This window comes from Fundulus heteroclitus, chromosome 21, assembly GCF_011125445.2.
Source record: "Fundulus heteroclitus isolate FHET01 chromosome 21, MU-UCD_Fhet_4.1, whole genome shotgun sequence".
Lineage (NCBI taxonomy): Eukaryota > Metazoa > Chordata > Actinopteri > Cyprinodontiformes > Fundulidae > Fundulus > Fundulus heteroclitus.
This window is the reverse complement of record NC_046381.1, coordinates 16,346,746-16,366,020: the sequence shown is the minus strand read 5'-3', so window position 1 is coordinate 16,366,020 and position 19,275 is coordinate 16,346,746. Positions and strand designations below refer to the sequence as shown.

General features: G+C 43.8%; 1 protein-coding gene across 7 annotated transcripts in view; it reads left to right on the top strand.

Annotated features, from left to right (window-relative positions):
• ncoa2 (nuclear receptor coactivator 2) overlaps positions 1-19,275 on the top strand; it is a 95,281-nt gene that overhangs the window by 51,645 nt on the left and 24,361 nt on the right. For all 7 annotated transcript variants that reach the window (XM_036125690.1, XM_021313478.2, XM_036125689.1 and 4 more), the window contains exons 6-11: positions 6,479-6,656; positions 7,877-8,065; positions 11,901-12,002; positions 12,980-13,120; positions 14,019-14,166; positions 16,251-17,589. In XM_036125690.1, the coding sequence (XP_035981583.1) occupies positions 6,479-6,656; positions 7,877-8,065; positions 11,901-12,002; positions 12,980-13,120; positions 14,019-14,166; positions 16,251-17,589 (2,097 nt within the window). The remainder of the gene's footprint in view (positions 1-6,478; positions 6,657-7,876; positions 8,066-11,900; positions 12,003-12,979; positions 13,121-14,018; positions 14,167-16,250; positions 17,590-19,275) is intronic.

Below are 19,275 nucleotides of genomic sequence, written 5' to 3'. Positions count from 1 at the left end.
ATACTTTTGGAAGGATTTTTTAGATATCATAATCTAATGTATAATATAATCTGCCATACTCAAAAATACTATAATTGTTCACATTTAATGAAATCCTCCGCCACAGGATAAACTCACCTCCTGAAATCATGATAGATGTCTATTTGTGGAGTGCCATTCACAAAGAACAATCACAACTGTGCCAGTAGTGGTTATGTCAGAGTGTAGCTGGTTGAAGTGAAAGCTGCCAGCATCTTGCATCCGCCCCTGATTGGCTGTAAATCACCGAGCAGAGCAATGGCCTCGTTGTACAACGGAGAGCCACTGAAGTGCTTACGTATAACAAGAAAGAAAGCAACAGCCCGTCCAATGAATCAGTCCATTGAGTCTCTCCTCTCACCCATTTCCGCCCTCCCCAGCTCCCTCAGATCTCCTTCCCCTGCCCATCCTCCCTTCGCTCGCCTCTAGATCCGTCCTGTCATGGAATATTTATAGCTCTCCTGGTCCAGCGTCACTGAATCGACACACTAACTTGCGGCTAAATATAGCCCAGTGTAGCCTGCGAGCTTTCCCATCTGTCAGCAGTCCCCAAAACACGGCGATAGCCCATTCACACCAGCTCCACTCCGAGCCACGTTCCCTTCCGCGAGCCCGGGCTCATTACAGCCCGCTCAGAAGAGAAGGGCCCGGCGGCAGGAAAACTCATCCACACGCCCCCCCCGCGACCCCCACCCCTCTCCGAGAGTCTTTGCTCGCCAAACGCAGAGATGGAGAGGAGTGTGGGGAAACATTGTCGCGCTGCTCTTTTAACCTTCCGCGGACAGTTTCATTACGTCACGTCTCTGTTACGTATACAGTGTCCTAGAAAGTATTCCTGTCTTGTTTCCCAGATTTTATGTGACGACTGCAAACTTCTATGTATTTTATTGGGATTTGATCAGACACACAAACACAACTAGGGCATAACTATGAAGGTTGTTTTTTTTCTTTTATATCTTTAATATGTACTAAACATGTTAAGAGCAATATTTTTGCTTTTCTTCAACCTGGAAAGTCTGATGCGTGCCAGGAAAACATCGCCGCACATCTCCTAGATTAAAGCATCCATAGGGAAGCATGGCGGGGAATGCATCATGATGTGGGGACGTTTTGTTTGCATCTGTTGATAGATGGGACAGAATAGAGAGTAGTCCTGCAGGAAAAGGGTTGAACATTACTGGTCAGATGCTTTCCAACCAACCAAGAATAGGAAACAATTTTATGTCCTTGGCTTGCAAATCAGCTGGAAATGTCTCCAAAATGACTTTTAGATTTATTTGTCAGGGAGGTGGTTCTGCAAAATGTTAACTCTGTGGACCGGAACACAAATGCGCACCAGTTTTAGTTATTTCCCCCTCATGTTTTTTTTTTTTTTAGAAAATGCCACTTTCACTTTACAACTATGTACTACTTTGTGTTGATTTCCCAATAAAACAAAGTTTTTGGTTCTAACGTGGCAAAATGTCCAAAATTTTAAGGGGTTTGAATACTTTTGCTAGGTTTGTGCATCTTCAGATTGCTCTATATGCCTGATGTTGGTTTGCACAAAAGGAGCAAGTTTGTTCAGTCATCACTAAAATGTATTGACACAATGTTATATATATATATATATATATATATATATATATTATATATATATATAATTTTATTATATATATATATATATATATATATCTCCATAAATATATATATATATATATATATATATATATATATATATATATATATATATATATATATATATATATATATATATATATATATATTGGTGCACAACTAAATAGAGCACAGGAAGGAACAATTATTCCCAGTGATGCTGTTTGGAACACATTGACTCGTTTTGGCTGAGCTGTCTCTCCGGTGTATATTTAAGGAGGGCACTGTAAATTAAAAGCATTGGCTAACGGCGTTGAGCAATAGTGTCTGGAGGAGCATTAGCGTTGGCACTATGCAATGTTTATCCTGTCCGGTCCATGTTCTTTCCTCACACAGGATGGACTTGCACAACCGCGTTGCAGTTTGGAACAGCCCCAGTTAATGCACTGATGGACGAGGTGGTTTTGAGTTTGTTTTTAGATAAAGACGTGACAGAGCAGGCGAGGGAGAACCTCCATGATGCTGTAAGCTGGGATCGAACGGCAGGACTTGCGGAACCTTAGCGTTTTGTCTGTGAAAGTGTTTGTGTATTTTTGTCACTGTGTCAGGAGTGACAGAAAATAAATATGTTGTATGTAGCTCCAAAAATTTGATTAAAAAAATCTTTAGTATCAGGTTTCCCAGCTTTACAAGCACCAATGTTCATTTCCTAAAGGCTGTAGCTGATCTGATGGCCTAATTGACACCATCTTGTGTGTAATGACTGACCTGGGGCTGTGCTCTTTCAATTAAGTGCTTATCCTCCTTCTCGTGCTTTAATCAGCCACAAGTTTATTCCGCTTTTATCAGCTGCACTGATGTTTGGGCTTTTTTATTAGGAGCGAAACACTAATTGTACCAGTGGTTTCTCTGTAAGCATAGTTTAATGACGTCCAATTAACACATTAGGCGTCTAACATAGATCAGGCTTAGATATGTACTCCAGCTTTTAGGTTAAAGGTTGGTACGGATACAGTAGAACAGCAAATAGAAAATAATTCAAGTGCTGGTTTTCATTTCACACAATAAAAATAAAAAAATCTCCCATATTAGAAGGAAGTCTCTTTGGTTGCAGGATGTTATTTTGCAACACATTTATAAAGATTTTAGTCACAAATGATGCAAAATGCCAAATGATGTCAAACTGAATATTTAGGCCTAAACTAATGGGTATTTTATTCAGTATAAGACAGAAACAAGTTTCAATAAGTGGTCCTTCGTGCAAATTGAGAGGCAATACTAAACAAAATTGGTAAATGGACTGAATTTATAGAGTGCTTTCCTGTCATGTCGACCACTCAAAGCGTTCTACACTATACACGCATTAATGCAGCGATCAGTAGGCAACCAGGAGTTGCCCAGGGTCACATCGACATGTTAAACCTCCAATCCCAAGACGACTACTCTACCCATTGAGCCACAGTCGTCTCCAAATTTACAAGCTACAATCAGTTTTAAAAGTAAATCACTTGCCTTGTGAAACACTGAGCACTAGGTGCCACTTGTTAAGAACTTGGTGCTGTTTAATAAGTATCTGGTCTCAGGTGGTGGGATGGTTGAAATCACAGATATAAATTAAATATGCAAACAACTTGCTACAGCTGATTTATGTGACCATTTGTCTTGCCATTCCCCTGTACGGCCCTAAAACCAATAACCCAAAGTCTTTGCACACCTGATTTCCTCCTTTCTCTCCGATTAGCTGCAATTCTTGCATTAGTTTGGTATGGCGCGCTTAAGATGGTAGCCAGATGAATACTTGCTGTTGCAGCACTTTGTCACATCATGTGCAGCTGAACCTGATCCGTGTTTTGTTTTGAACTGCTTGCGTTTTAACATAGATTCAACAGCGATTCATTTAAAAATTCTGTGTTTGTACTTCTAAATCTCAGAGCTGTATTTATAAGCTGATTGTGACACACTGAGCGATAAACTGGAGATATGGGTGGTAGAGGTCGACCAATGTCGGCTGGCCGATATTTTTGGCCGATATTTGTGTTCCTGTATCGGTATCGGCCGATATGTGCATGCGTATTGGCTGATACTGATAAATGAGTCTATTCAGCAGCCATGCCTTGAGATCACGTGAAGTGCATACATAGCCACTCCATCCCGGGCAGAAAGTGGCTGGTAATTTTTTAATACTGTGCGCCAATAACAAGGGTACATTTTAAACTTTTGATGTAGTTCTGTCTAATTTAGCTGTATCTGGCCTTTGAAAGTCTGTCGCTTTCTCAGTATGAGCAGGAGGAAACAGCGGTGTCTGTCAGTTTCTTTATCTAAAAACCCACTTCTGATCGCCAGCTGGCGAGCTGCCACTGCTGTGCGTGTGTTTGTTCCCATGGAGAATTGTGTATCCACATAAAAGTAATTACCAATCACTATACATACAGCATGTAAATTTTCCATACAGCATGTACATTTACATAAAATAATATACATACACTGCAGCGGTGGTCAGTGTGTTTTCTTCTCCTTCTCCCCATTGAACTAAAAAAGCTCAGGATCGTCTGGTTCTGTTCTGGTTCAAGTCTTATTTGGCAGACTAGAACTACTTTCTCTGTTATTACAATCTTTTATCTAAGTGTCAAAAAATCGTATTTGGGCATAAAGTCTTGACCATAGACATTATATACGTAGACGCCTCATTACATGCTGGAGCGCATTCTGTGTCGGCGCCATATTGGATGAGTCTCTCCTACTCAAGGCTGGCATAGTAGCCAACAGGAGTAAATGCAGAGGGAGCAACTTTGCCCGTATTTTTTGCAGCTTGCGATTGCTATAGCCAGCGATAATCACTGAAAGTAGATGACATGGTGCTGATATTGGTTCTGAGGATGAGTTTTTGCAATGTCTGAACAATGCAGAAACCTAACAGATGGACAATGATTTTATGTTTATTATTTTGTTATCTCTGTATTTCACAAACTAAGGCTGAATGATGTTGCCAAATTAAGTACCCTGAAGTTACAGAGTGCCATCACATGCAAGACATTGTGCAAACAGTTCTTTTTTAAGTGTCTTAAGTTCCAGCCCATTTGCAAGCAGGTTAGTGTAAGCCTCTGGAATGACCTGGAAATTTTAATGAACACTTTTCCAAGCCTTGAAAAATAAGTGCGTATGCGCGTGTACTTGGACACCATGCAGAAATATGAAGAAAGAAGAAGGCTCAGGCTTGTACATGTGTAAGAGAGTGAAATACATTTAAATGAGGAATCCAATTTCTTTCTCTATTAAGATATTAAATGTATTAATTTATACATGTATTAATTTATAATACCACATTTCTCATTGTTTAAGAGCATAAAAAAGTATTTCAGTATGAAATCGCGTAGTTATACGTCAATATGCCATATGTCTGTCTAAGAGCATGCGTTTATGAAATATGTTGTTTAAACAACATAATTCAGCATTAAAACATATTTTATTATGCATGACAGCGTCCTCTATCATAACCACATCTCTGCCATTTGTAACAAACCAAACCGTGTGAAAATTGGGTAAAAATTCAGGGAGTTGTGATTTATTTTAGTTGGGCAATCAGCTACCTCAGTACAAATAAATGCACTCGGGGCACGTGAGAGACCCATCCAAGATGGCGGAAGTGCTGAAAAGTCAGCTCCAACAAGCAGCGCCAGTCCATGGGGCGTCTACCTATATAATGTCTATGGTCTCGACCAAAACCAGCAAATGATGATGCATTCCATTTGCCTTGGAAATAGGAGCTTGCAAAGAGTAAAGAGTGTTCCTGTTGATGCAATCAAAGAATTTGGGATTCTAAAATTAAAACAAATAAAACGTTAAAAGGTTCGGATTCCAATATGCCAACGGTCAGGAAACCTTTTGCTTTGTTCATAGTACCTCTCATAAACGTCCTTTTAAAGCTGTACTTTCCACATGCAAACAACCAGTTTTAATTTGTTCGGATCAGAGTTGCAGCCGCTACGTGCAACATTGATTTAGACGCACTCTTGCAACTGTGTCTTGTAAAATAAACATGTTTCATCACAGCTTACTGTTGTTGATACAAGGAGCTGCCATATTGGATCCATTCCTTTTATTACTGCCCTGGCTCTCTGTAAAAAAAAGAAAAAAAGAAAATAATTTTTAAAATTGTATTTGTCTACAGTATTCAGAATGGTCTTGGACCCATATTTCAGAGTTGCTTGTCTCTATCTAGGCCCATTAGGGGATCAGAGATCTACTCACTCAGAGGGGAAGCGATGCTTGGTTTCTATGCTCCTCAACTCTGAAACTAATTCCACGGAAACCTGAGATGAGCAGAAACTGTTGGTTTCTTTAAATTAGGACTGAAAACACGTTTTTTTCCCTGCAACTTCTCCATAAAAGGCAAAGATTACATTTATTCATTGTTACTGTATGTATTGCAATCTTTACATTGTGATATATTTCTTTAATATATGTCTTGTCTTTAAAATTTTTACGTGTTTACTTGTTTTCCTGTGCATAAACTGCCATACAAATAAACTCACCTTCCTGCCCCCATTATAAACAGATTACTCAGATTTCAGGCAGTATTAACATAGTGTCTGCTGTTTTTGTAAACTTCTAAATTGATATATCTGAAAACATTTAATTTTGTTACACCTATAAATTACATTTACTGTTTGCCCTGAACTGAGTAAAAGAAATCATATTAATCGAAGCTATTCCCCTTTTAGGCAATCCACTACAGGGTTATTAACAGAGAGCTAAATAAGGGCGATTGCATTTCAAACAGGTTTATCGTTATTCATAATTTGTGTTTATATGTGGAGGAGCTTTGTAAACAAACTCTAAACCATATTTTTTTCCCCCCTTTCAGGCCCTTGACGGCTTCTTCTTCGTGGTGAACATGGAGGGCAACATCGTGTTTGTCTCTGAGAACGTGACCCAGTACCTGCGGTACAACCAGGAGGAGCTGATGAACACCAGCGTGTACAGCGTGCTGCACGTCGGAGATCACGCCGAGTTCATCAAGAACCTGCTGCCTAAATCCCTCGGTTAGCCCTCGGCTTATTTTCCTTGCCAACGAATTCTGTGTATGCTCCTTCTACCTTGCATCACCTTGTGATAGCGATGTCATTCTAATTAAAACGTTGATGGAGGTTTTTCCATGTCAGAAATTGCCTTGTTTAAAAAAAAAAAAAAAAAACGACTTTGCAGTGTGCAAAGATCTTAAAGGTTCTTCCTTTTCTCTTTTGCTGATGCTCAGCCCAGACTTTTTCCTCTCACTCTTCTCCTCATCCTCCCTCGCTTTTCAGCTAATTAACTTCCTTTTTTTGGCTTCTCTCTCCTGTCAGCAGCATCATGTTCTTCCTACATTCTCATTTCGTGCCCTTCCTTCCCCTTCTCTTCACAATTTTTTTCATGCCTTTCTCTCGTTCTCTACCACACACCCCTATCCAGTTCCTATTTTCTTGTTGTCGCGTTCCCATTCTCCAGTCCACCCATTAAAATCACGCTTCTTACTCCTCAAATGTAAACATCACAACTGTTCTTGGACTCCTAAACTTAGTTTTAGACAGTTTCCCAGCTTTGTTTCCTCCCCTTCAGATTAACCACTACAGCTTTGCTTCCCATAAGGTGAGGTGTGTGTCACTGCGTCCCATCAGGAGCTCTGAGTTCTCCGCTGCTGGTGCTCCAGATTGAGGTCTGAGTACCCAGCCATCTGAGTGGGAGAGCTGTGCAGAGCAGAGTACCCTGGAAATGATCACTGGGCCGTGTCCCAGTTACTGGGAGATTATCAATGCACTGAATGAGATCACAAACCAGATGGAGTGTGATGGGAGTTTGCGAGAAAGAAATGAGTTGGCCATACGTGTCTTTTTATCTTACTTCTCATGTGTGTGTGTGTCCGTGTGAGTTATGTCGCGCCCGTGTACGTGTTGGACAGAGGAAGAAAGACGGGCAGTGATGTTTTGGGAGGACATGCATATGGAGGCCTGGCTGTGATGCATGGCTTTGGGTGGATGGCTCAGGGTTCCAACTGCTCATTAAAACTGATCTCTACCCAGCAACAGCTCTCCTCTTTTTGCACTTCCTCTGCCTTCTTTCTCCCTACGCTGCTCTCATTATGTCTTCCACATGCCGCGCGCTCGCCTCCTCTTGGCTCGCTCTTTTGCCCGCGCTACGTCTTACTGTTCACTTGCAGTCGCAAGGGGAAGTGTGGCCCCCCCATCCTGATTGTATATAATCTCCTGCGCTCCCCTCTCTCCCGCAGTCAACGGCGTCCCGTGGTCCAGCGAGGGTCCGAGGAGGAACAGCCACACGTTCAACTGCCGGATGCTGGTGAACCTGCACAGCGAGAACCAGGACGATTCGCACGAGCACGAGCCCCAGCAGCAGAAATACGAGACCATGCAGTGTTTTGCAGTGTCAGAACCCAAGTCCATCAAGGAGGAAGGAGACGGTATGGAAGCACGGAGGGGGGGGTAGACGGGTTGGAGGATCAGTTGACACTAAAGTAGTGACCTTATTAAACAACCTTGTTACATTGGAACTTGGGTATCCATATTTCATATACATTTTCAGGTTGACATTAATAAATAGACAATAGTAATGCTTACTTGTTTTGAACTTTTAGTTTTATGTACCTTTATTTAAACAGGAAGTCCCATTGAGATTATAATCTATTTTATTCAGGAGACAAGAACAAGTTAGCGGCCATAAAAATCACAATGTAAAACAGGTATATTATCCCAAACAGCATAATAAAAGTGGAATAAAACATTAAAAACCAATCTGAGTTAACCCTCAACCAAAACACAGACACTCCACCTTCACTTAATGATGTCCAACCTACTCATAAATGCTCTATAACTCTGTGTACTGACTGTATACGTAGCACAGTGTCTTAAAGGGACATGACCATGGCCTATCTAAACCTATAAAAACGACTTTTGCTTTCATTTTTTTTAAATATGGAAATGGACAAAATGATGTCGGTTATTGTTGTAAAATTTGGTGTCTGTAAATTTTCGGTTTGTCGCCCAAGCCTGCTGCAGAGGTTAGCAAATGAATCAGCTAACTTACATTGTTGGGAAATGTTTTTACCCCAGGTAACAAGTTGATAAGCCTGATACAAAGATGTTTAATTATATTTTTTTTAATTCTAGTAGCAAAATCACCCAGTTAACGTGTTAAAAATTGTACATTTTCATTTGAGAAACTTTAAAAGTTAGAGAAATATTTTAATTTAAGGAATCTTTTTAACAAAATTACTGGTTGTATGGTTGTTGGTATTTCTGCTTGCAAATAGAACGGCCCTTGATCTTATCCTCTTTTATAAAGTTGGAGCAAATAGAGAGAATGACCTATGACTCTTTTTTGCACAATGTCTTTAGATCATCCAGAGTCTAATCTCTGTTTACCTTTGGTATTTTCTTGCATTTCTGTTTTGATATGGTCATTTGTTTTGGATTATTTTGAAGATCCATTTCAGATTTTTAGCAGAGCTCACCAGATTTAAGCTTAAAGTCCAAATATTTGAAACGTTAACGATGTCTTTCACGCCGACATATTTCTAAGCGCCTTTGTAATATAAGCAGGCCCGCAGCATCACAGACCTTCCTCTGGTACTGATCAGTGAGCATCGGGTCTTTTTCCCAACTGGTGTGTTTTCTTGCTGAAAAGCTGGTTTATAGCCGCTATTCCCGTCTTCATATCCAGCCCAGCGTCTTATGAGAAAAGCAACGGCGTGGGTCCTGCTTGGACGTGCCGTGCTCTGTAGTTTCATCCACATCCATATCTTTGTACCTTTCCGCGATGGAGGTGGTCCAAACAGAAAGAGCAGCTCGATAGGCTCTGAAAGCACGTTTGTTTTTTTACAAGGTAGGGAACACTAGAACATAAACGGAGGGAATATTTCCTGCAAAATGCTAGAAATCCCTCTGAAAATGACAAGAGATTTACAAGGCGATATTTCTTGAAGTTATATTTGCATGGTAAGTTCACTTCCTATTTAGATTTTTCATCTGCTACCATATGTTGATTACAGTCCGATTACAGTCCAATTTTGGATGAACTGTAGTGAATACAGGTGAGGGTGGACAAGTCAAAGTGACGTTCTTAACCTCCAAATTCCCTGTAGAAATCTGGTGATATGCTCTTAAACTTTGGTCCATTTTATCTTATCTGTCCAAAGCACATTGCTCCAGTTAGTCTCCATTGAGCCTTGTGAGCTCCACAAGTTTATGTTTGCGATTGGACATAAAGAGATGTTTTATCTGACATACTTGGAGTTTGACTTGATGCAGACGTCCCAAACTGCAGTATTCAAGAGCTGCTGTCCTGCAACTATGATGCATCTCTGCTCGAACACCTGTAAACAGGCGGAATGAACCTCCTCAGCACGTCGTCATGTCCTGCGCAGCTTTTCATTTGACTCAGGTTTTGGTGGAGCACGGATGCATGTAGAAGTTGCAGCACAGCATCGCTCAGTGGCTGCAACCTGAGACCCACCTAATGGTTGTTATAGAGATCCAACATGTGGCTCGTTGCTTCAGCTCCCCGTTGTATGTGGGGGCAACATAAACATGGATCATTTTCTTTGCCTGATGAACACTGGCTAAAATAAGTCGGATTTAGACTAAGGAGAAGCAAAGTTTATAGAAACTGGTCACCTTATAGTGGAGTGTAAAATTAGTTTAATGGCTGAAAACAATAATTTCTTGAAATGAACCGTTTTTCCTCCAATTAAGGAATTCGGTCAAATCCAAAGGTTGGATTTAGATTAATTTGGTGCCAATTTGGAGACGAGCACATTTCTAAATGACATTCCTGCCATTGATATTTTTTTAAACTCGTTTTGTAATTGAGAAAGGTATTTGCATAGAAACAGGCGATAACGACAAAACGTAGACATAAAAATAAAGATGAAGATGAGATGAAGGATGATTGTTTATTAGGGTATAAATGTTACATCAGATTAAAATGCCACTACTCACGAACGGATAACGGTAATGAATCAGTGTCTGCTGTCTGTTGTCATGAAACCGCTTTAATTGGATCAATGGCTACGCTCGTGAACTCAGCTGATGGTTGGTGTCGAGGCTTCATCCCCAGTTGTTTTGTGAATGTTGCCACCCTAAGGCGGTCATAAGCTCCATCGCACTGTGATGAATCCTGCTGCGAGTGGATTGAGGTTTCAAACCCAACGCCTACATCCGTCGAGCACGGTTTAGTTCTGGCTGATAAAAAAAAAAAAAGCCTCCTTTAAAAACTGAAGCGACAAGAGATTTATGTCCATCCTTTACACACCCGGAGCAAGCGGTGTACAACAGCAGAGTGGAGAAGCTTAAAAGCTTTCAAAACCAGGCTAAGATAACAGAGTGGATAAACTTCATGTTGTTAGATGTGTCCCCTTTGTTTCTATTGCACCAGACTGCAGTTCTTTACAGGACCTGCAACCAGAAACGCTTCTGTCAAACCTGAAGTGAAAACGCTCAAACTTGAAGTGAAAATGCTAATGATACACCGTCAGGCCCTTCAATCAGCAGTTCGTTGCCGGCTGCTTTCTGACAAACGGACCGAGCACGCCTCTCGTCGGAGGTGTGTGAGGGATTTTGTGTGTTAGAGCACCCAGATCACGATCGGCGGTCATAGCTGCGGGAATTTGTCCGACCGCAGACGGAAACGGCGAGGAAGGAAAGGGAACCGGGTGACGTTAATGGCGATTAGCATTTTTGATGGCCAGACCTCCCATGATGCTCTCTAGATACAACTGCATGTGATGGCCTGTGGCGCATATCTCCCTCTCAGCGAGGAACATGTGGGATTGTGGGTATTATTGGCAGGAGTTTTTTTTGGGGGTCACCCAAGTGGTCCAATCGGCAAAGTTATTTTCCTGCATGCTGAAGACGAGCGTGTTTACCGAGCCACGTCTGGCCGGGGGGGAGGCGTGATTACGCGTTTGTCGAAACCAGACGGACGCAAACATTTAATAAAACGCACGCACGCACCTTCAAAAGGTCACACTACATCATTTCCCTCGCCAGCAATAGCTGCTCCTCGCTAAAGCAGCGCAGCCCTGATCCCCATGCTCATTAATAACTGTATTAATTATGCTGCCTGGGAATAACATGCATTTCATTATCACTCCCTCCCTCCGTCTCTATCCTTTACGTCCCCCTGCCCTCCCCTCTTCCTCCCTCTTGGTCTCTCCTGTCTTATCCTCGTCCTCTTTGTTCCATCCTCCACCGTCTTTTGTTCCCGCCGCTCATTCGCTCTCTCCTCTTCCTGCTCAGACTTCCAGTCGTGCCTGATCTGCGTGGCTCGGAGGGTGCCCACCAAGGAGAGGCCCATGCTTCCCACGCACGAGAGCTTCACTACTCGACAGGACCTGCAAGGTACAAGAAGCATTCAGACAGAGGGCAGCTACGGGGTCTTAATTTGCACCTTATCTAATAGATTCTTTTACACTTTAGGCTATATTGGGGGAAAAAAAATAAACTTTAGTTTGTGTTGAAATAAATTCCTGGTCCCCAGAGCCTCTAGCATCAATTCTCTGCATAAATCGAGTATTTAAAGACCATACCATCGTTGGTAAAAGACCCCTTAGGGTTATACAGATTAGTTGCACCCGACCCTCGTCTGCACTCTGGGAGGTAAAGAAATAAAACTGCTGCTTACACGCGCACAGCTGTCTGCTCGTCACCTGGCCCATGATGCACTAATGCCGTTTTTGCGATATGGACACCCACAACCACATCACAAAAAAACCCACGCTCATGGTTAGTCAGCGACATGTTGTAATTTCCTGTAGTTTCCCAGCCAGCCTTCAGTAGATGCGTATGAATGGAGGCCTCTGCTTACCGAGCGGTCCGTCGCCGCCACGCAGAGCGTGACAATTACCATCATTTGTGGCATTCAAGACGTATAGTTTGACTTTTTTTTTTTTGCCCTTAGAATTAGTGATTATACGGCCTCTGTAGTTTCTTTTTGTCCCCTTAGTGATTGTTAAATGTGATGTATTGCTGGAAATGGCGCCTGTTATGGATGTTGGTGTGACAGGTTGGTCCCTGTCGCTGTCAGTCAAACAGGAGGGAGTTTGTCAGCCCTTTAAACGGTCTGTTGCTTCCATTTTAAACCGCACTTACACGACGGACAAGTGATACACCACTAGGAGTGATTGCCTGTGTCAGCACAACTATCCAGGATGTAGCTGTTTTTTAAACCAGGTGGCAGAACTGTGACTTTGATTGATCCTGCTTTTAACATGTTAAAACCTTAAAACCTAGAAGCAGCCTGTTTGGTTTAGGGAATGGGAATGTATAGATCCACATGTTGGTAACTTTCTCGAGTTCTCTCTCTTTTTTTTGATCAGGCAAAATTACGTCCCTGGACACGAGTTTACTGCGAGCGTCCATGAAGCCGGGCTGGGAGGATCTGGTAAGGCGCTGCATCCAGAGGTTCCATCTACAGAACGATGGGGAGATATCTTTCGCCAAGAGACACCAGCAAGAAGGTCATTATTTTAAGCCTTTTTTACAGTCCGTCACATTATAGCCTCAAACATTAATGGATCTCATGTGATCGACCAACTTAAAGTAGAGCATATTTGGGAAGTTGAATAAAAATATGTAATTTTCCAATGGTTTCTTGCTAGAATTAATGAATAAATCTGAAAATTGCCACATCAGTTTGAAATTCTCCCCCTTTACATCAATGTGTTCGAGTGCAACCAGTCACCTGATTAGTGATGGTTTGTTAGATGAGATTAGGGAGGAAACGGCCCCCATTCATTTAGACTGATGGGCCAAACAGCTGAAAGGCCCATGGTGACTTTAGGGGAGCTGCAGAGATTCACTGCTCAGGTGGGGAAACCTGTCGCCAAGGCAAATATTATCTGTCCACAAATGCAGCCCTTATGGTAGAGTGGTAAAAAGACAGCCAGCCATTATAGTTTGCCACAGTACATGTAGAGGAAACTGCAAATATATCGTAAGAAGGTAGTCTGTACAAACGGAGCAAATTTAAACTTTTGGCTTACATGCAAGACCCAGTGTAGAACAACAAAGCAGTGCTCATCTCTCTGAACACACCATCTCCACTGTGTGTTTCGCATCATGCTGTGAGGATCCAGAGCCAGGGATGGTAATCAGAAATAATTGGAAGATGGGATGGAACTAAATACAGAGCAATCCCGGATGAAAAGCTGTTAGTCAGCAAACGTTTCAAGCGAGGCAATGGCCCTAAACATACAACCTAAGCTGGAATGCATTTGTATAGAAAAAACATGTAAAAGCCAGGCCTAAATCTAGAAAAAATGTGTGCGCTGCCATTTTCTTTCTCCCTCACAATCCCAGCTTTATTTGAGAGTATTTTTGGTCCACTCGCTGACATAAAGCCTGCTGTGTCCTCAGTTCTCCGCCATGGTCAAGCGTTCAGTCCCATCTACCGGTTCTCCCTGTCTGATGGCACCATAGTTTCTGCCCACACCAAGAGCAAGCTGCTGCGCTCGCCTGCCACCAACGAACCCCAGCTCTACATGTCCCTGCACCTCCTGCAGAGGTAAGTCTCTAGAGCTACACATTTGTCAGAAAAAACTCTAATCTGCATCTTTACCTTAATGCCGTACTTTAGCCTGTGGATGTCCTGCACCCCATTCTGTTTCATTTATATGTGAACAGGCTTGTCAGTGAACTAGGTCGATTTTTTTTTTTTTTTCCTCTCCCCCAACCTTTGTCTTATAAATAAAATATATTTGACTGTCCTTATCTTTGAACTTTAGCCACCAGTAGCTTACAATCTCCGTATTGCTATTAGACACACAGCTGCTTGAACCTGTGAGTCTCACCTCAACCATAAGCGCTGCATAACTTGGTGGTTAACATCCTGGATGAACTGAATTCAATGTAATTCAGTTGGTTTCACTTTCTCAAATGAAAGATTGTGTTTTATTCTGTTCAATAGCTCCAATTCGCAACAGTTGACGCTTTATCAGACGTTTCGTATCAGTTTGTATAGAAGCTGATTGGGTCAAAATTTAGGGATGCACAATATATCTGCATTAGTATCGGTATCGGCCGGTGTTAGTTATTTTTATCGTGTCGGTTCAATACGTTAAACTGGACCGATATTATCAACCAATGTTTATTTCCATCTAGCTCCCCTTTGTACCTGTGTTTAAAGAGGGGGAGGGGGTTGGTCATGCATTTTTAGTTCACTCATGTGTAAATGTATGTATGTACATGTGTGTGTAAATATATGTATATATACACACACATTAGTAAATATCTAACCTAACTGCAATATTAATATCAGATATTGTTATTGGCTCGAATTTTCATATTGGTGCACCCCTATCCAAATTTTACTCGGCCTAATTCAGTCCATTACGATTTACTCACGTGGTCACATTCAGACCCATGTACAGTCTGGTTGGGGCAACTTCCTAGTAGTATCAGCAAATTACCAAGCCACGAGTATTTTCTGTAAAAACATCGTTGATGACACCAATAGCTCTGGCGCTGATGTCCTCCAGGAAAGAGACACAGCAAAATACAAACGTACTGAGCCAGGAGAACTTTCTATGAAGAAAAACATAGGGAGTATACATAGCAGTGTTTCCCGCAGGAATTAGCTTATGCGAGGCGGACCGACTCGTCGAGCGGGGCGGGGCTGGCGACACGTTTTCCGCGGACAGATTCGCGGAGCGGGGGTATCCATGTGTTTTTTCCATGCCATTCACGCACGCGCGTCTTAACGTGCCTTTTTTTTTTTTTTTTTTTTTTTTTTTTTTTTTTTTTTTTTTTTTTTTTTTTGAATGTTGGCGTGGCGGTAGCGTGAATGGCAGTAAACACTGCATAGTTTATCCTATCTTATTCTGTGACTTAATCTAGTAAAAAATGACATACAGCTTAACACGAACACAGAGCCAGAAATACTTTGTGTTTAACATGTGTGTGCTTTAATGCAATGCTTGAAACTGGTTTGGCAATTTAGGCTAGCTAAAATTGCCAAACCAAATTGATTCCCTGTGAAGCACTTCGGATTACCTTACATATGAACGGTTCCATTTTAAATCAGCCTACCTTTAGCTTATAGCAGCTGATCACTGCAAAAGCTCCATCGATGGCTCTATGCAGGAAAGAAACACAGCACCAAGCCAGCGTTGTTTTTATGGGATAGAAAACCAAAACGAGCTCCATCGGTTACTCTATCGAGAAATAAGAGATACAGATTAACACAGACTCACTGGAACAGGAGTGTACACAAAAAGTTAATTACACCTGTAGCTCTGTGGCTTCTTCCAGGAAAGACGCACGGCTAGATGCAAGAGCAGCGCAGTATATAATTACTCTTCCGTGATGTTTAATGATAAGAGTGAAACATTAAGGCTCATATCTGTTATGAAGTTGATTTTGAAATTAGAAGTGGGAGCCGAGTTTACCTGGTGAGTCAGAGAAATGTTCCTACTCAGATCCGTCTTTTTTTAGCTTGCATCAACAATAGCTGCTGTAGTAATAGATATGTGGGGAGAAAAGTCTGCAGTGTTTTACTTTTTTTTTTTTTTTTTTTTTTTTGTATGTGATGAAGTTCAATAATGAAGACTTTTCACACGCTGATCTGTAACTGTGTGTGTGTTTATGTAGGGAGCAGCCAGTGTGTGGGATGGGTCACGACATGGGCAGTCAGGAAACGGGGATGGCCCCCAAACCCATGAACCCCTCCACCCCCTCTATGACCCCACCGACCCCAGGCAGTTTGCCCAGCTCAGGGCTTCAGGGCCAAGACACTACGATCAGCAGCAACAGCACGCCTTTCTCCCCTCCGGGCCCGGCCGGACCCAGGGAACCGGCGGCCATGGGCTGCCACATGCAGAGCTACCGCTTCGGCTGTCCACCTCCACACCCTAACTACACTGGAGGCATGCAGCCACCGCAGCAGGGCCCCAACTGGAGGATGAACAGCCCCTCTCGGGCCAGCCCCAGCCCGGCCGGGGGTCCCCATCCGCCTCAACAGAACTCTATGCTGTCCCCCCGCCACCGGGGCAGTCCGGGGGGCGCGGGCAGCCCCCGTGTAGCCGGGGGCCTGCAGTCGCCCTCCCCCGTCGGCATGTGTGGCAGCGGCCCCGGAAGCGCGGGTGGCAGCACAGGTAGCAGCCTTTCTAACAGCTACACTAGCAGCTCTCTGTCCGCTCTGCAGGCCCTCAGCGAGTGCCACGGCGTGGGGCACGGACACGGGCCCTCTCATGCACACACCCTGGGCTCCCCCGACCGGAAGATGGGCTCCCCAGCTGGGATCACGCCCGGGTCGGGGGTAAACCCTCACATGATGTCAAAGCTCGGAGGAAGCTCGATTACCGCCGGCGGAGCAGGAGACTTCGGACCTCACTCGGAGGTGAATCAGGGACACGGCCAGGCCGAGAGCAACCAAGCTGAGCCCAAGGAGGAGAAGGAGGGTTCCCTCGAAGGCCACGACGCTCACAGCCGCATGCACGACAACAAGGGGAACACGAAGTTACTGCAGCTGCTCACCACCAAGCCAGAACCCCTGGAGACGCCTCTGTCCCCGGGGGCCGGAGGGGAGGGAAAGGACCAGGCCGGCTCTGCAGCTCGAGGCGGCCACGCCGTCGGGAGCACCCACGCCACCTCCCTGAAAGAAAAACACAAAATCCTCCACCAACTGCTTCAGAACAGTACATCCCCTGTAGATCTCGCCAAGCTCACTGCTGAGGCTACAGGCAAAGAGCTGGGCCAGGACCAATCACAGGGTGCCGGAGGCACGGCGTCTGGGGCAGACATCACTCCCAAGCAGGAGCCGCTGAGCCCCAAGAAGAAGGACAATGCACTGCTGCGCTATCTACTGGATAAGGACGACACTGTAATGAAGGACAAGGTCTCTAAGCTGGAGCCTGGAGAGGTGAAGGTCAAGGACCCCACCCAGGTCAAGGTGGAGAAGCCGGACGCAGGATACGATCGTGCCGAGCAGGTCAGTGTTTGTAGAAAGCTCTACTTCTAGGATGTGTGTGTGTGTGTGTGCTTGATATTTACCAGCCACTGTATGCGGTCATATTTACAGTTTTGTCTCTTCCTGTGAATTCTCTGTGCCTGGGCTTTATTAAGGTATATAAACACATCTGGGGCTTTCACCGCCTTTGTGTTGGCAGCAGGCGCCAAGGGAATCTGTCTGCCAGCTTCAAACAACTGTGACATTTGGAGGGAGCTCCCTGTGGTTCTCTTCAGCCATTTGATCCCAGTTGCATTTGGCCAGAGTCCGTCGGGTTTGGCAGAGCTCGAGGCAGGCTTTAAAAAAAAGGGGGGAGAAAAAGGAGCGAATAGCGAGACTAAAACTCAACCCGACGCAACAGGGCCCGAGATTTCAGACCGACCCGCCGATGCCCGCTAAACCCCTTCCTCCCATCGACCCCGTTTCTCTTATTTTCCCGTTCAAGGGTGAACGTCTTTACACGGCGGTCGTGTTTCTGCGTGGCGCCGTCGCCCGGGTATGTACATAGAACGGCAGCGAGCGTGATTTGCCAGATAATGAAAGGCCGTTGTGCTGAACAAAGAAGAGGGAGATGAGAAAGGTGTAGATACCCCCAGGAGAGCCCAGCCTCGGCATGCAGAGTGAAAATGATGAGCCATATGCTCCTGCATGTTCTCTCTGCTGCCATGGAGATGGCGGGCAGAGCGATCGCGGTGTGTGTTTCTAGGACGTACACGAACGGGGAGGTGGGGGGGGGGGTGATTTTTTTTTTTTTTTGTGCCGGTGCAAAGCAATAAAGTAAACCAGCACAATGAAATGGATTCAATGGTTTTTAACTGCAAGAGTGAAATTAGATTATTATTAAAGCCGTCATTCCTCCATCAGTGATGGCTCATTCCAGTCCCACGGATTTCATTAATGAGAAAAGAGACACATTTGTTAGACACGCACTAATCTGTGACTTCATTAGTCACTTAGAGAGTGTGTGTGTGTGTGTGGTTTTCGGTGCTTTTCTGGTGAATCGCTGCTTGGCCGCGTGTGAAAGCTGACTGAACTAGCTAAAGAGAGTCCTCGTCATCCTCCCCACTAACCTCACCCACTGCTTCCTCGCTGACTCCTCACCTTCCCCTGCCTTGCTGCTGCTGCTGCTGCTCCTCCTCCTCATCATCATCACCATTTGAGGGCTGAATTATTGATGTGCGGGGCAGAGCTAAATGAGAAATCAAATCCCAGTCATGGCTGCGGTTCACTGTATGGCAGCTGAAGGTTGTGATTTGATCAACCGTCCTATCCTGTCGACTGAGCAGTCAGTGGATGGTTTAGGGGACTAAATCAGGGGTGTTGTCCCACCTTTTTTTTGTTCTTTCACTACAAAACTGGTACAAATGAATGAGAACATATCACACGCACTCACAGTGTTGCATCCAAACACGGCCTGGGAAGGGTTAGAGTTTGACTTCTTAAGGGTTTTCCAGGTGTTGAAGTGTGTAAACAGGAAATGGAGGATGGAAGAATATCTCTTGTTTCCAGACTTGTTTTCATACCCCGTTGTCTAAATGTTGTATCGGTCCATCCATTTGTTTATCCATCCACCCTTTTGTCCAGAATCCATCCTTCTGTCCGCCCATCACTTTGCATTAGTTTATCCATCCAGCCATGGACTCAGTCCTTTAATAGTTCAATCAGTTC